The sequence below is a fragment of the Lathamus discolor genome, chromosome 5 (genome assembly GCF_037157495.1).
Source record: "Lathamus discolor isolate bLatDis1 chromosome 5, bLatDis1.hap1, whole genome shotgun sequence".
Classification (NCBI taxonomy): domain Eukaryota; kingdom Metazoa; phylum Chordata; class Aves; order Psittaciformes; family Psittacidae; genus Lathamus; species Lathamus discolor.
This window is the reverse complement of record NC_088888.1, coordinates 112,599,099-112,617,737: the sequence shown is the minus strand read 5'-3', so window position 1 is coordinate 112,617,737 and position 18,639 is coordinate 112,599,099. Positions and strand designations below refer to the sequence as shown.

Below are 18,639 nucleotides of genomic sequence, written 5' to 3'. Positions count from 1 at the left end.
ATAAGCAGTCAGTCCTATTTATCTGCTCAGTGAAAGGAAAAGTGATTCCATTCCATACCTCTGAAAAGGAATGTGTTATGATTCTATGATAAATGCTAGCGCTTAAGAAATGACAAATACCTCTTACTGTTCCAATGAATTCCTCTAAACGCTGTAGAAGATCAGCATCTCTTTCAAAGTCATAGAAGTGGTGTTCTACCCAGTGTCGACACACATTTAATACTCTGTAAAAGGAAAGGATAAGTAAGCATTCTACAATACAGTCTACCTTCGTGTCTAGCATTTCAAGGCTTTTAGTTGGTGAGGGCTCACGAGAATACCAGAATCAGCAGTTCAAAAGCAATTACTCTACTGTCTGCATGTCACCAGCAACCAGATATAAGCATCCTTCTACTTCAAATGTAAAGAAGTCAGAGTAATGCTATTGTTCATAAAAAGAACATTATCTAAAATGTTCTCTGTCTACATCTTTGTGGCACACATATATAACCTTGAAGAAATATGGATTTAGAAAAAAACCTGGCAAGTACAAGAAACTAATTTGCACATTAATAAGTCTAAAACTCATTACAAGCCTTTTCTAAGGCTTTTCATGCCATGAATTCAAATTCCCACCAGGTTTTCAAGTAGCAAGATCTAAATGGCTTACTGCCCATGCACACTCTTTACCAAAGCATCTGCAAGAAAGGCTGCAAGAAAGGTATCACAAAGAGCCACTGCAGCCAAAAGATGGTACTTCAAAAGACTTAAAGGAAGTCCATTTGGCTCACATTGATGCAATACTTACCGTAGCTGCACAGGTTGAATGTACTCTTTCCTAAATCTTTTTAACTCTGCACTAAGAGGCTGGTCTCCATTCTCCATAGCAATACGATCAGCTTCTGTGGGCTCAGGCTCTGGAATTTCAAATCTAGCAGAGAAGATGGGCATAAGAGCAAGCTCTTATTTCACTCATTTTACAGCATGCATGAACAAGATGTCGATTAAAGACAGCTTGAAATACAGAACATTTCAACATGTCAGAATCTTATATTTTGGTAAGCACACAGGAAGATTTGCTAAATTCAGTAACAACACAGATTTCAAAGACAAAACCATGGGATGCTGGAAGTTACTGGAGCTATCAGAACAAACCGAAGGCTCCTGGATATAACTTGTGCATTTCACCTGCAATCCTTGAAATGACAACTTAAAAAACACTTTAAAAAGTGTTTGGAGTGAATCAAGAACAACAAGAAAACAAGAATCTTACAACTTCTACTACTCCAAGTAAAACCAACAACAATGATACAAAACAGGCAGTTCATAGGAACAGTATGTTTAACAGTGGCATACCTTTCTATTAGCAGACTCAGCAACTCTTGAGGTTTACAGAAGGATCTATATGTTGTGAGAAAAGTCCGAACAAAGTTGGGATCTAAGACACAGAATAATTTCATGCTCAGGTCAGTGATAATCTTTTTTTAATTTTATTTTTATACTTTAAATCAACTTTAACTACCTGTCACAATTAAGGATGCTGGCTTATCAATTTACAGAGAAAATGATGTAACAATTCAGAACCTCTTAAAATAGCAATGAAAATCAGAATTTAAACCCAATTTTTATCCTGTTGAGAACTCAAACCAATTACTTTTCCTTTGATTATTAAAAGACTGGATTCTTTTTCAACAACTTTGAAAATAATATTTTATTTATGAGCCACCTAGTAAACAACTTTGGTTTTGACAATGATCAGGTCAAGATAACTCAAAAGACACAGCAAGTAACTTTGAATTCCACAGAAATCGCCTTTTCAAGGGGAAAATGTTCTCCCTAAATTTGTACAACTGATAGTCGCGTTTAAGGCAAGTGAGATATTTTTCAGCTGACAGCTCTCCTTTGAGGTTACATTTATTTCACTGCAAAAAAATCAGCAGATTCCATTTAAATTGACTAGTTACCTATCAGTTAAAGTATTCAAATGTGTTTGAAACCAAGCAAATATTGATAACAGAAACCCCAAAGTGTCTCCCTTCGTTGCAAAAGCAAAACCATTTATTTTCGAGTATGAGGAAATGCAGTGACAGTATACTGGCACTGCACAGATGTGACTAGAAACAAAGCTAACCTTGTTATCACTGAATAAAATTAATGACCATGTTACAGTGGCTTTGCATATTAAATCCATACACAGATTTTTAAAATAAACTCTAAATGGTAATTTTTCTAACAGAGAGTGGCTGAAGCACACAGTGGCTGGAGCACACAGGACTTGAGGCAGGAGCTCCTGCAGGCTGTAATGAAGATGAAAACACCTGCATTATTTGACCTAACACTGTATGAAGCCATTAGACTTGTTGCCTGGAATAGGGGTTCTTAAGAGGTTTTTTAAAATCCTCCTTAACTATTTACCAGCACCTTGTCCATTTGCATGAACCTTCTACCTTTCTTAGATCCTACTTAAGCTCTCTTCATGTGGGCAACAGTTTAATGTGTCACACAGATTAACCATGCACTGGGTAACACGACATTTCCTTGCATTTCTGTTGTATGCAAACTGCCGTTTCTTAAACAATTGGCTATTCTGTTTTACCATCTCTATGTCCTTCAATAATCCATTTTTCTCATGATAATGCCTCTCCCACCTCTCCTTGAAACCGTACAGTCTAAAATCCTTTTCAAAGGCAAAACTCAAAAATCCTTTTGCACAAAGAAAATCATCCCTGTCCCAATCATCTTCATCATGAAAAAAACAGGTTTTGTTATCCCAAAAGACAAGCATAGAAGTAAGCGCAGTAACTCATGTTTTCACATCTTGTAATCTGCACACAGCATCCCCCTAAGCAGATTTTGTCTACATGAAAATGAAAGCCTCCACAGCAATTAACGTTTTCAGATCACTGCAAGCTCTGAGTCATAGCTATTGTTATTTACAGGTAGGGTCAGTGGTTAAACCCACAATACATATTGAATTTCAAATGATGCAGATCAGAAAATCAAATCTAACCTTGTTATCTCACTAGCAAAATCTGTAACTCAAAATAGTGCACAATATATGAGCAAGTGTTAAAAAAATACAGACAACACTAGTTAGTCAGGATGTCTGCTCATGTGATAATTCTCTCTTCAATACAGCCAATTTGAAAGCTAAAAAAGAACAATAACTTGTTCTACAAGGATTTATAAATAATCACCCTTGAATTCCTTAAGAAAGGAAACGGACACTATGATGACGCACAAGCACTCTTAACATATCAAAGCTTTAAAAATAGAAGAGCACTGCCCTATACATAAAAAAAATTGCCACGACTTTCAAATCTTGGTACCACCTAATCCAGCTGCTCTTAAACAAGGAACAGGCAAGGAGGAAATAATTTATGCAGAAACAATTTAAAACAAGTAAAACCCACTAAAATATGCAAGTAGGGTCAGAACCTGAATTTCTAATTGAAGGGCAGTTTCTCTCATGCAAAAATATACAGAAAGCTGCTTTTGCTGAGGAGATTTCTCCCTGCTTTGCTGCTCTACAGCAGGAGAGTTTGGACAATCTGCCGTACCCTCTGGCCAGGTGGCCAGCAGGGTTGTCTCCCTGTCCTCACTCTCGCTGGATGCCTCCTACCCCAGCAGCATTGCTTGGTAAAGCAATGCTTTGGTCCCTCTTCCACAGCTAAACAGAGAAATATTTCAGCTGGTTTGTGCATTGTCATGGTGAAGGAAGAAAAATGAAAGGTCCACCACCTATATCTACAAATGATATGGACTACGTAGATCTTCATAGCGTGTCCCTGATCCTGGCAGAGGGGTTGGAACTGTATGATCTTTAAGGTCCCTTTCAACCCAAACCATTCTATGACTGACAAAAAAGTTGAGACTACTCTCTGAACACAGCCCATATACTCCTCCATACGCAACTAACTAAACTGCTCTTCAGCTACTTGCAACAGATTGGTACCACCTCTATGATTATATCTGTAATTATAGTATTTGACTTACAAAGATAAAAACCTAGCAAAGAGTCACAGCTACAGTAAATATTGCCTTTAGACTGTCACATCAAGGGCTGCCTAACCAGTCACACATATTTCAGACAAGTCACCTCAGAAAGCAAAAGCTTGCTAATCTGGCACATGAATATAAAGTCAATAAATTCTTTCAAGATTACAATCACATACATAATCCTGCATGGAACAAGAACAGACTTTCTACACTCTGTAGCTGCTTGGCTAGGTATCACCAGAGTACTCATCTTCCCACATCTCCAAGCAAAACAGAAGTCTTGAACTCAGGTGGTAAGTGTACGAAGAAAGAGCTAAAGGGTTACTATGGAAAGTTGTTGCCCTACTCACTGCATCTCATAAGGTGCAAAAAAACCCTGAATGATTTCCATAGTAAATGGATCTTTCTTTCCTGCACAACAGAGCATTTTGGCTGAGTCACTATAGCTCTACTTCTTTGCTCCCCTGGAAAAGACACAGAATAACACAGAAAAGGCACAGAATGGTTAGACCAATTCATTTTTCCTCATAGAAAACCAATAATAAAACAGAAGGTATTGAATGGAAGAAAAGGGTGTTAAGAAATCATGTGCTACCTAGCAATTCAGCATCAGGTCCATGCATGTTTCACTGAGGCTACAAAGGCAGGCCAAATATATCACGAAACAACCATTTTTCTTCTTCTGAAGACAGCCTATCCCACAGTACCCAAATTCTCAGTTTTGTCATACAATAGTTTGGTCCATGTCACATATACCTTCAAGCAACCTTGTACATGTATGTTGTTAGACTTCAAGAAACCTACTTAAAGCTTTATTAAATAAGGGCTATTACAAGCAGGAATTTAAATGACTGTGGATGAAGGTGGATCTAATCAATCAATCTGAATGCTTCACTGATGTCCTATGTGCTAGCAAGGGCAAATAGACATGCAAAAAAGGTGACAGAGGTGATTGTTTCAAGAAGCCACATGCTCCTTAAAAACAGGCCTTTCTATTTTATGAAGCTGGAGAACGTAGTTTGTGGCTCCCAGGACAGAAATGACGCATAGAGAGCACTGCTAGCGCTTGGAATAATCATAGAATCATAGAATAGTTTGGGTTGGAAAGGACCTTAAGATCATCTGCTTCCAATCCTCCTGCCATGGGCAGGGACACCTCCCACTAAACCATGCCACCCAAGGCTCTGTCCAACCTGGCCTTGAACACCGCCAGCTATAGCACCAAAATCCCAGCACATATGGAAAGGGCAATTCTCAATGGTGCACAAGTTAGCCAAAGCAAAGCAAATATTCACAAGGGCATTAATGAAGTACTATTTTTGCCAGTTCTCTGCCAAATACAATGCTAGCTCTAAAAACCCAAAAAGTATCTGCCCTTCTCTAAGGCTGAATTGTTTTATTTTAGCTTTCCAAAACATAAAACTATGTCACAAATCATGACTGTGGAATACAAAGCCACGAGTTGGAAGTTTATAAACAAGAAAATGATGACAGGCACAAAACCACTCTGGTATGAACTGCCAGCACAATATTACATTTGGTTTTCTAATACGTGTTAGGACAGCTCAACTGAAGGAAATGTGGAGAAGAGCAATAAGCATAATGGAGTAAACATGTATTTACAAGCATTTTAAAAATAAATAAAAGTACTATACTACAATAATTATTTTCTGCTTATTCCCCACATCTTCCAAACAAATATTCCTGGATTATGCAGGGTATCCAGGACTGAGCTGCAGGAGTACAATCAGAGCGCAAAGAGTAAAAAGAAAGACAAAAAACAACAAAAGAATCTACAATTGAATATGAGAAGCACAAATGCCAAGATGCCTGAAGTTTTGGAATAACTGACATACAGGTAGAAAAAACCCCAAACAAACACAAAACCCAAACCCAAGCCTAATGCTTTTCATCACAGCTTATGAAAATCCTGGGAAATTACTGAAAAACCTGAGGTTGGACTGGATGATCACATAAATGCCTTCAATGTATTTTCAACACAAACAGAAACCCAAAGTCCTTAAATCAAATCCCCACTGAAATTCTGATTAAGGCAAAGTTCCAAGGCCAAATTATGCAAGTGACTTCTTCTAGGAACCTGGCATTTGGTCTTTTTCATTACATGCCAGCATGGGCACAGGTAATATTAGATAACAGTAGAACCTGTGACTGAAAACACTGGGCCCATAATTCTCTCCCACAATGCTAGTGCTTCATGTGCCACCCAGCTTTGGAAGTCTCAAGGGAATGCAATTCTTGTAGCCTGGGGCATACAGGAAAAAGTATCGTCTAGAGCTCCATTCCTGCAGGCCCCTGATCCCCCATCCCTTTGATGAGAATAACCTTATGCATATCCCACCATATTCAACCAACCAGGATTCATATTTTTAACTGCTATAGCGATGCATATTTAGATCTCAAAACCGTAACTCAAAAAGCATGCTAGAATATGTGCACTGCAAAGCATATTTACTTTCTACAACTTTATATATTTTGCTGCATGTATTTAGCAGAGAAACATAGCCTGGTCACCACCTTGAGTTTTGGCTATATAGAAGAAGGGCCTCACCTGCATACATGTGGTAAGTCAGCCTCTCAATAAGCTTGACAACAGTTCCTGCCTTGATGATGGGGATTCCAGATTTGGGCTGCATGTTTTCTTCAAACACAATATTCTCTTCAGAGTCGGGTTCTGCAAATCTGTAAAGCTCAGGATTTGGAAATCTCATCTGCTCCTCTTTTTCTTCCTGCAACATTGTTACATCCAACATTCTTTCCAGCGTGCTTCTATATTGCAAAGATATCAACGCTGCCATCCAGTTGTTTTTCTCCTCAGCTGATTTAGCAGCGAAAATAACACTGTTCTCATCTTTTAAGATTATTTCAAAAGCATGTCTGTACTCGTTAGTGTCGTCCTTATCATTGATTTGTACCTTTCGCATGAAGAACTTTTCTTTTAGACGATATTCTGCATTGCTAGCACCAGGAAGTCTTGGCTGGCCATGATTTGACTTACAGCAAATCATCAAGCCATCAAATAGAAATATGTGCCTCTCATGCTTTGCTCCTACACGTGTGAGTGTTCCTTCCATGATGAACTCGTTACAGCATTGTCCAATGTCCTTACCCTCCCAGCCATCAATATTTTTCTGGATTTCATTCATTTTCTTAATTGCCAGCTGTTTCCCCTTCATCTGCTGAGTATAGAACCGGCATGCAGATTCACTTCAGTGAAGATGGGAAAAAGGCAGCCTATTAGTATATATGTATTTAAAAACCACAACCACCACTAACAGCAAAAACACGAGATCATCTTCCTGAGTGGTGAGAATTCCACTGAGAATGCAGCTTCAGCAGCCAGTATCAGCACCACTGCAAGTCTTGACTAATGTTTTGCTTAAGTAACTCATCTGATAAATTTTCTACTTATCTTCTAGGTAATAAATGTTATACATAAACATGGACAACCAGAAGCAGGCAAGCCATTAGTGTTTCTTAGCCTAATAAACCACTCATTTCCATAGCCAACAAAACAATTTTAGACTGCATTAATTTGAAAGAAGCACACTTAGAGAAAACAAGCTGTTAAAATTATCCATGTCCAAGCCTAAAGATTCCACCTTGCAGCACAGAACTTGTTTGATAAAGAAAATACTGAAAAAATTTTAAGGGCAAACACAAAGTTTTAACATGTTTAAATAACTGCACAAATGTTAGCATTAGATCAAAGAACTGATACTATAATCCAAGAATTCGCTACAACAGAGCATCTAAGCACTAGCTATCTATGCATCTACTTCTATTATCCAGTGGTAATTTTAACTAGGCATTGCACGAAACACCTCAGATTAAGTAGTTTCAAATTCAAGAACATTCCCTTCTAACCCCACAGACAGGAACTTCTACAATATTTTTAAGGGAATGTTCATTATCTGAGCACAATTACCCCACAAATGCCGTAACTTTCTACTTACCAGGGAATTCTCAGAACGTCTCAACTACCAGTATGCAAACACACATAGAAACTAGAACAATTTTAAAACAATAACAAATTATCTCGGCTTTGATGTCACTTCCTCTGAAAAAGCAGGCCTGTCACAAACTATTTTGTTCATTGTTTACTAAAAGAGGAAACTGGGAGCCCTGGATTTATAGCAAAGCATTAAGAGCAGAAAGCAGGAAAAATGGAAACGTGTTTACCTAAGCCTTCGTTTTGCAAGACTTTTGGAGCATATCCGTTCCATACTGCTTTGAAGATTAAGTAGGGCAGTTATTGCTTGCTTTAAGCACTCTTTATCCTCTTCATCCTCACTTTTTTCTTCCAATTGCTGTGAATATTGAAAGTCAAATACAAAAAGTGTTACAAGCATTTTGGTTTGTTGAAATACAGAATTTGACCTAGGAAGATGAAATCCAACCATATGATGATTTTGTATGCTCCTGCTTGTTATTAAAGTTAATGAAATTGCATTACTGACACAGGCAAGAGAGATCTACTAAGAGCTTAACCTCAGTAAAACAAGAACAGCAGCCACTAGTCCCCCAGATACAGACACACTCAGGTATATGCTATTTACCTCAAAACCAGCTTGATTTACCTTACATCTCCAAAAGAGAATCCATTTAATATGTTACAACTTAAGAAGAACAGTGAGGAAGGAAATCCCCACACATACCATTCTACACCACAGGATCAAATCCATGGTATGGCTTCATGTTTGTGACACACCTGTAACAGGCAAGCTGGACTGAAAGCTAAGCAAAACTCCTTCAACACACGGATAAACAGAAGATTACAAGGGCTCTCACCTCATTAACAACAGACTAATCAATAATTCAGGTTGGAAGGGACCTTGGAGATTACCTTATCCAACCTCCAGCTCCACTGCAGAGCAAATATAGATCAGGTTGCCTAGGGCCATACTGAGTTTTTAACTCTCTCAGGATGGAGAGATCACAACCTTTCTGGACAATTCGTTCCAGTGTCTGAAACCCTCTTGGCAAAAAATTTTTTTCCTAATACCTTGTCTGGATTTCCTTTATTGACTTTTCACAGTGGAATATACAGTGGAAGCACTTCACAGCTTCGAGAAGTATTTCTCTGTCTTCCCTGCTCCATCATACAGTCAAAGATACCAGGAAGGTTTCCCCTTTTCCTTAGCCTCCTCTTCTCCAGAACGAAGAAGCCTACTCCCCCAGTTTCTCCTTCATCAAATGTTTCATTCCTCATGTCAACATGACAGGTCATTCCAGTGAGTTTGTTTCAGTACACCAGTATCAACTGAAACCTTAAGCTGGATGTGGTTCTCCTGATGCAGCCTTGCCCATCCTGAACAGGTAGGCACTGCCACTTCCCTCAACCTGATGGCTACATGCTTGTTAATACAGCAGTACAGGTCTTCACTGCTCTAAGGATGTTCTGCAGGCTTGTGTTCAGTTTATAATCCAACAGGACTGTGGTGTGGGTTTTTTTTTTTCCACACAAAAAAGCAAAGGGGAAAAAATAACCAGAGGAACATTGACGAGAGGTAAATGTTCTTCCTCTCTGGAGCAGCTGCTTGGCTGTTCATCAGAAAACACAGGGGCATCTAACCATGGACAGCTTGTAAAACCAGGGTATGTATGTCCCTATCTTAGTAAACAGCTACATTATGCCTCCATATTTTAAAGGACAAAAAAATATAATAAATTTATAAACTCTAACTGGACAAGAAGAGTTAATACTAATACTTTTGTGCTAAACAGAGAAGTTTTATAAAACAAGATCTGCCATGTTTTCACCCTAAGATTTTAGTCTTAAATTTTCATTTAACCATTGAAATGTTTCACATTCTAGTTAATGAAAAAAATTGTTGACTACATCTGTGGCTTAGATGTAAAACTGAGATAATTATTTACAGGACTATTAAGAGATAAGTGCTGAAGACAACCACACACTAAGAACTGGCCCCAGAGCACTCAAAGATTTGTTTTGACAGAGGTAGTATAAGTGAAGTGACAGGCTAGCATGGACCAGAATAAGAAACCCTTGGCAGCACTGCAATCACACAGTTTGCCTCCAGTGTAAAATGACAGCATTGTCCTCCAAAGTCTGAATGCAACTGAACGCAACATATTCATGTCTGACATTTGAACTGGTCATAGAACAGCATTATTTTTTTCCCCTGACCAGAGTTAATCATTCAGTACAATAGTTGTCAGTGTCAAAGACTATCTTATTTGTTTCAGCCATAAGGATGACCACAAGGCTTATTCTAGGCAGCCTTAGTTTATGCAGTATAATCTGTTATGCACTTCATCTAAGCAGCATTAGGCATGAGGCAACCATTGAAATAGGGCTAACAATGCACCACAACAGACACTACTTCCCAAAAGGTCTCAGGGAGAAAAGAATCATAGAATGATTTGCACTGGAAAGGAGCCTAAAGCTCATCTAGTTCCACCCCCCTGCCACTAGCAGGGACCCCTTCCACTAGACCAGGTTGCTCCAAGCCCTGTGGAGCCTGGCCTTGAACACTGCCAGGCATGGGGCAGCCACAGCTTCTCCAGGCATCCAGTGTCTCATCGCCCCTACAGGGAAGAGCTTCCTAACACCTCATCTAAATCTCCCCTGTCAGTTCAAAGCCATCCCCCCTTGTCCTGTCACTGCAGGCCCTTGTAAAACATGCCTCTCCAGATTCCTTATAGGCCCCCTTTATGTACTGGAAGACTGTTATAAGATCTCCCCAGAGGCTTCTCCAGGCTGAACAAGCCCAGCTCTCTCAGCCTGTCTCCACTGCAGAGGTCCTTGGAACATCTTTGTAGCTTTCTCTGGACTTGCTCCAACAGCACCATGCCCCTCTTGTGTTGGGGCCCCAGAGCTGAACGCAGTACTCCATACAAGGTATCACAAGAGCAGAGTACAGGGGGAGAACCATCTCCTTCAACCTGCTGGCCATGCTCCTTTTGATGCAGCCCAGAATGCAGCTGACTTTCTAGGCTGCAAGTGCATGCTGCCAGGTCATGATGAGCTTTTTATCAACCAACCCTCCCAGATCCTTATCCTCAGGGCTGCTCTAAATCCAGAGATTGAATACATCACTCCAAGATGGAAGAGTCTACCCTCATCATATTCCTCTGCTCTCTAGATTTAACACAGAGGTATCATCTTCCTTTGCTTCAGTTGTGCATATCGGATAGGTGTAGAAAGGACTTCAGATAAATAAGGCAGGTACAGCAGTGCTGGCAGAAGTCCTGAAAGGTAAGAAAAACATGTAACTAATTCTAAGATTTTGCATCTTTCCTGTGCTAGAGTCAATGAAGGCTCTTTGCCCTGCATGCTGCCTTTTTGTCAGCTTCCATCAGCAGAATTTGGCTGGATTGCCTATCATCTCCAGGTAGCTACCTTCAATAATGGAAAAGATTGTTTTAGCCTAGTGTCCTTGAAAACAGACCTTATTAGATCCTACAGTATCCTTTACATTCTCTTTACATCTCTTTACATTCTAGGAGTATTCTGCTCCTATGCTGAGTTTATAAAATGCTTTTTCCAGCAACTTCTCTCCAGTTGCAAAGATTTTGGTATTCATCATAGAAAAGTCCATATCCAAAAGCAAAATACATGTTTGATATAGTGTTAGAGAGAAAGCAGCTAAGACTAGCATCTCCCCATCGGGATCCATTGGAAGTAACCCATATTTTCAACTGCATATGCAAACTAAATCAAAGTCCAGTGAGTGTAATTGTGCTCCAGGTTTAACATTCAGAAAGCAGTGTGTAGAAGTATGCACCTTCTTAAGTGTCAGACCAACACAAGTGACAAATCTAGCAGCGCTGTAAGCTATGAAGACACTTCTCTGAACACAGAAAAGGAGTTTGAAAGAATATATTCTGGCATTACACAATTGCCATAAACCACTATCAGAAACAGTCTTAGTCAGAGCTAAGCTTAAATTACAGCAAAGAATTTCACCTTACACTACCCGCAGACAGTTTGGAAGAGCAGGTTAAGAAAGTGAAATGGCATCACCAGAAACACATCCAAGTTTCTCCGCAAATCCCACTGACCCTTCTATAGCTGTGTAGTGCCCCCTAATGAACAAACCGGGTAGATGCTAAATACAAATGCGTGGTGTTGGGATATTTTTTTAAATAGCGTCCTGTGAGGAATACTGTATTATTATGGGAAGGAGATTTGTGATTTATCAGTAGTATTACAGTCATTGCAGTTTTAATAACCTAATGAGAAAAATATTAGTTTATAACGATTGTAATGATTCGCAACACTATACTCGCAGTACCCTGGCCATTCAAGGGAAACAAAACTTGGAAAACTGACTGCTAAGGGAAGTTTCTAATTAAAAGAAGTATTCTACATTCAAGGCCACAAGCCCTGCAGATATATCAAGTGGAAGAGCAGGTATTCTGTTCTACCTGTTGCTTAACACAAGGATTAGATGTTTATAAAACTGAGAAGTTCCAAACAGATACAAAAGAAATCCTCCTCATGCAGTGCAAAAAATAAACTATGATAGTCTTTCATTTACACTGCCAGGGAAGCATGTGTCTAGAAAGACAGACAGAAAATACATTTCTACTTATAAGAATATGCAGGTATAACAATACTAGTGGGTGCCATGATGGATATAAAATCGTGTACTTTAGGGCTTACATAACAACCTAGACTTTTGGCTTCCTAGGAGCTTATTCTATGTCTAACCACCAAAATCTGTGAACTGCAGGTTCCCCAATTTAAATGTGAGGAGACATCACAAATAAGCTTCTATAGACATCAGACAACAGCATATGGGAAGCAGGGAAATCATAACTGAATTTGCTTTACTCAAGATCACTTGATTGCAAAACTCACTGCCCCCCAAAACTTTAATGTGTTTAACATGTAAGTGGGTGGTCCCACATTACAAGTGGGAGCTGCACGCCACAATACTCAACAACAAGCTCAAACTAGTACTGCCTCAGAGAAACCTCTTCAAAACCCACTATGCAACTTCTTCAGACATTCTGAAGCCCACAGCGAGGCAACAAAACGGCTGCATAGCTGGCAAAGCAAGCTTGATACATAGTGTGACCCATCTGCTCTGTAGGGAAATACCGCATAAGTAAGCAATGTCCATGAGAACATGAACTGCACTGACACCACATAGTCCAGCATCTGTTCTAACGCCTCACCATTTTCTCCAACATGTTTCTGAAAATGGGGTACATACCCAAACGTAGTCCTGAAACAGTCTATTTTATGATCAAGAATAACAATGAACAAGGTTTTCTCCTCTCTGGCAAACGTAGGCAGGCTGGTCTGCTGGCACTTCCCCAGAAAACAATCCTGGAAGCAGGCTCAATAGCATTGAGCTGCCTGAGAGCTCTGACTTCTTGCAATTCCTCGAAATAATAAAAAGCTCAGCCCAAGCAAGCTGCATGCTGGGCAAAAAGTACTCTCATAGACTGTTTAGAAAGTCTGATTGTTAGAAAAGCTGGAACAGCAGATGCTGACAACTGCAGGGAACACTATACACTTCCGGGAAATGCTAGCAGTCTAAAAGGGACTTGAAGAATAAAGGAAACTCCATATGCCACATTCCTGCACATACATACACACAGCTTTAATGCACTGAAACTTTAAAAGTAATTTTGTTTTCATATAAACTCAGTTTTGAGCATAGTGCAGTAAAAATAGGCATATATTTATATAACTGTTTATTTAGATACACAATATAGCAGGAGTGTTATTTGCGTTAAGAATGAATCCAAACTTAATTATTGAAGTAATCATAAAAACCTTTTCTCCACTCAAAGTTTAACTCTGCCTTCTCAGTTTAATTTTAAAAGTTACATTAAATCACATAATTTACATGAGCATGTCAAATATCAAATTTCAGATATCAGATAACTGGTCACAAAAAGGGTCCAGCATTGTCTTGAAAGTACACTTTAAAGACAGACAGAAGCTAAAAAGCCATCATCTTTTATTTCACACCAAGTTTTAACTCATATGTTAAATACAGTCATCCCATTGGGAAGTATACTGTACAAGTAAATCATTAAACCAGAAGAAAACAAGAAGCATTTCACTTTTTAGCACAAGATTCCCAGTTCTTTCACAGCTTGACTACATGACTTAAAATAGATCTCAAATATATATGGAAAATTTAAGTAAAAACTTCACCTGAGCCCAGAAAAGTGAAACCATCTGGACTAAAACCATGTGAATTTAAGGAATTGCTACTCTGATAACTTGATGTAGACACTCTTATTTGGGGAGAGGAATGAAATAAATCTGTTGCAGAAATAGATTACTCTGAAGTAAGTGCCATTTTTCAAATCAGGATGGACAGTGAGGAAGAGTCAAAGAAGAGCTATTCAGAAATATATACCACATCAGTCTGTCAATTGACATTCAACAATTCAACAGTTTAAGTTTTCCAAAACAGGTTTCTTATGTGGCAAATTTGCGACTAACATTCCCATGAACGGGTATAGCCTGTCAGGAGACCAAATTCCAGATTAGGTCTGCTCAAGTGCTACTGCAGCCTGCGAGGTATTTTAACTGGTTTCTGCTCAGCAGGAAAGAGTATGCTCTCAGTTTCTATAACTGTGAAGAGATTCATGCATGTGAGCAATTCTCACCGAGTTTACACAATCAAAATTTCCTTCATCAAGGAACAGATACAAAAGCCTTGTTTTCAAGTAAGTTCCTTCATCTTCTCATGAAACCATTTCCTAAGCATTCAGACTTTTTGTAGGCTACTGGCTGCCATGTATGTATTTTATATGCCCAGATTCCACTACTAGGGGAATGGCCACTTAGTTTACAGGAGGCCTTGTCTTCTGGAAAACCCATCTGCTCTGCATCCTTTAAAAATCTGGGTGGTTTTTTGCATATACTGATGTCTCTTCCACAGCAGATTCATTACCTTTCTGCAACAAACGTACAAGTTCACACAGATCCTTCCAGAGCCTTCATGCTCTGAAATTCTCTTCTTTCTTACTGTCACTTTGGTTTGTCTCATCATTATTAGCAGACCTGCAGAATACATTAGAAATTTTATATTCATAATTAAGTTGGTAACATTTAGTTAGATCAGTATTTCAAATATCACAAAATATTTACCTATGTGCTTCCAACACTTGTAATTGAGGTCTTCCATTTTCTTCCCCCACATTTTCCATCATAGTAAAGACAATTCAATTTGAAAACATCTTCCCTTTCTCTTTTGTAATTCCAAAATGGATTAAAATCCACTTTCTCTCCTTCAACACAATTTAAGTCTGATCTTTGCCAGCCAAGCTTGCAAGACGTAAGCTCAACTGGATGGCACCTCTATATTTGGACAGGAATGTATGCATTTTTGAATGCTATGTAAGATGATTCACAATTTCAGAGATCATTTTTGGAAGCAACAGTAGAACCCTGCTGATGTTAAGAGGAACCCTGTTGATTAAGGAAAACTCAGCAGATGAAATTAGGGATTTCAATCAGAATCTCATGGGTAGACTTGGTCAACAGAAACCATGAATGCAGCTTGTTGTTTTACTTGTGTATGTCACTTCCTACATCTTTGCACTGGTTTCCACTGAAGATATCAAAGTATTAACAGAAAACACAGACCTGCACTGCTATAAAAGCAAACAGAGAAAGCATGCTGGTAGTGGGACTAAATCCAATTCTGGACAGCTCCATGCCCAGAAACATTTCCACTGAAGAAATCAAGTATATGAAAGTCTCAACCATAACAGTCTCCGAGGATCACCCTTTTGTAGAGAAGATGACAGGAACAGAGGCAGGAGGATAGGTAGATACACTACTGCTATTAAAAGACTATACAGCAATACAAGTACATAAGGGACTAGATGATGACTGCCAGTCACAAAAATTAATGTCATCCTATACGAGCTGAAAATCTCAGCTACAGGAAAAGCTTCTTAACATTCAATCCGTGATGGACTGTGTCAAGACTTTTACTTAGGGGAGAGAGGGAGAAGGGATCAAAATCTAAGTTCCTGTAACACCCATGAGTTCATGAGAACTTGGCCTTGGATGCTCAGCATGAACTGCTGCCATGTAAGCTACAAGAGTTATCTGCCATCATCATCAGCCATTGAAAACAAGAAACAGACCACCGACCACCAACCCTAGAGAACAGTCTTCCCCAGCAGATCTCTCCTAATTCCCACAGTAGTGAGGAGAATTTGCCCTGTAGGTATTCCTAGAAAACGAATCGGAACACAGGACTCTGGAACCCTACAGCTACACAGTGAAGTCGAAAGTCAAGTCAGAGTTAAGTTAGTGCTTTATTTGACTCTCCAAAGAGGGCACCATCTAGTTAAGAACAGCCTGGCCCTCTGCCATGCTACTCACTGCGCCAAAGGATCGAAGTACAACATTTGTTGGTCCAGCAACAGATTGACAATAACACAGCTCAAGTGTCACTGAGGACTATAAGCAAAGTGGAAGGAAGATTTTTTTAATTTTACTTTTATTTTATCCAGCTTTTGCAGAAAAGCAATTTTAGCAGAGTAATGCAGAAAAATATTCTCCAAGGTAATTACTTCTCATAAGAAAAGTGCCTGGAAAGAGACATCTGTTTCCCAAAAGCACAGCTACATCCTGTGTAAAAAGAAACAAAGCTACACAACAAAATATTGTTGTGTACAACAAACAGCCCCATCACAATACCATAAACAGACGACATAAATCATTGACAAATGAAGGGATACATGCGCACATTTGTCTGACACAAACACATAGGAAATCCATCAGTGAGTACCACAGCTAGAAATTAAAAACAAGTACATTCTGAACAACTTCTTCAAGAGTCATCTCAGAGAGACCAATTAATCAGATTAACCAAGTTTGTTCAAGAACTGTGCACACACACGTGCAAATTTTATTTTCCCCTATCACCTTCCCTTTGGCTGCCAAAGCATAAACCCACGAGCAATTAAAGGAGAAAAGCAAGAGAAATATTGTCAGTGAAACCAAGCAAGCAAGAAGGAAACACAGAACCCCATTTACCTGGCTGTATGACCTCCAACTTCTACCATAAGGCACAACTTCTGTACCTTTACAACACTGCAGCTGTAATGTAAGTCTTCATAGCTTAACTGTATGAAGAAGTTAAGTTTTTCATGTATTGTCATATCCTAGGAAACCTCTTCTTGAACTTGAGACCAATATTTATATCACCGCAGCTTTTCTCCCAAGAAACACCCAAATACGCTTGGCCAGTCCTTATCACATATGAACAACAGTTTGGTCAAACTACATTTCCTCAAGCAGATAGGCCTTCACTGTCACAGAAGCATAAAATTGCATATTATTTCCAGTGGATGTAAAGGAAAGTCATCCTCATTTGCAGTTACACATACAAGCCATATAAAAAGGTAATGCTTCTTTTACTTCAGAACAGTATGGTACATACAAGCTACTGTGTTTGGAAAGAAGCATGAGCATGCCAGACAGTGATTTTGGCAAATAAAATCCTGTGTTGATGCTAAGCAAATACTTCCTTAAAATAATTCATAGCTAGTCTGAACCTGTGATTTTCTGCGTTTAACACTAATAGAAGACGACTAAGGATTGACTAAAGCAAGCGAGTCTGTTAATTACAGTGCCGGTACTAAACACAAGCAACAAAATACAGTGTTTTGAGACAATATATAGCATCTCATAAAAACTCTGCAGAGTGCCAAAGTTCCACTAATTAAAACCTGGTGATTCTCCACCTTGGACAGGGTTATACCAGTTACAGAGGGTATTACAAACCAGTTTCTCTAAATTTGTTACACTCTGGATCACGAGTCTGACTGAATCAAAATGAGGTCAAAGCCCAAAATAGTTTGGGATGTGCTGCCCAACGCAGCTCACAGCAAGAGACTTACAGGATCAACCTAAAGATGCTCTAGTAGCTTAGATGCTCTAAACTACTAATATTTCACCACCCTGTGCCTTCTCCAGCAACACGTAACGAATCTAATACCATCAGGTCAGGAAAAGGGTGGTTTCTTGTCTTGGAAGACATTGCCAAACCAGCTTTTATTTATTTTAAGTCTCATTAGCATACAAAAAGACAAAAAAATGTTTAATTGAGGAGTATTTCTACTGGTGCTGAACTGCCAGTCAGTAAAAACTGGCAACTTATTTATCATCTAAGTACAAATTCTGAAAGTCAATAAAACACACTAGATGCTGTTGTGAAATGAAAGGGTCCCGAGAATTACAGATTATAGCAACTAGAATTCCAACTAAAAAAGTATTTGTAAATAGACAAGAAGTTTCCATTCAGAAGTCACAGGAGCCAAGTCTGCACTTGGGTTTAAAAAAACCAACCAAGCAAGAAACCTATCTAGCTTTCCTGTTTTCTGGAATATATTATTTTATCTAAACAAAGTTTATAGATGTTTTCAAAGTAGGAATGGCCCAAATCAAGGAATTTTTAAATAATCTTTATTTACCCGAAGAAAATAAAGAGTATCACACATGCACACAAATTTGCAGCATCCAAAACAGTGCTCAGTTCAAATTAAGTCTTATAAACATCTCCGTTCAATTACTCAAAGTCATAAATAACTGCACTGTTTGTACTACCCTACCTTGCATCTAAGAGTCCACACTTCTATTCACAAAATTCTATGACTTACAAAAGCCCATTTGCATTATCTGCA

The 18,639-nt window shown here is 38.9% G+C and overlaps 1 protein-coding gene across 2 annotated transcripts in view; it reads right to left on the bottom strand.

The window, feature by feature from the left end:
* The window catches only part of SOS1 (SOS Ras/Rac guanine nucleotide exchange factor 1), a 54,717-nt gene that overhangs the window by 10,749 nt on the left and 25,329 nt on the right, over nucleotides 1-18,639 (bottom strand). For both annotated transcript variants that reach the window (XM_065682111.1, XM_065682112.1), the window contains 5 exons: nucleotides 8,179-8,306; nucleotides 6,548-7,203; nucleotides 1,336-1,417; nucleotides 788-910; nucleotides 121-224 (listed from right to left, as the gene is read on the bottom strand). In XM_065682111.1, the coding sequence (XP_065538183.1) occupies nucleotides 121-224; nucleotides 788-910; nucleotides 1,336-1,417; nucleotides 6,548-7,203; nucleotides 8,179-8,306 (1,093 nt within the window). The remainder of the gene's footprint in view (nucleotides 1-120; nucleotides 225-787; nucleotides 911-1,335; nucleotides 1,418-6,547; nucleotides 7,204-8,178; nucleotides 8,307-18,639) is intronic.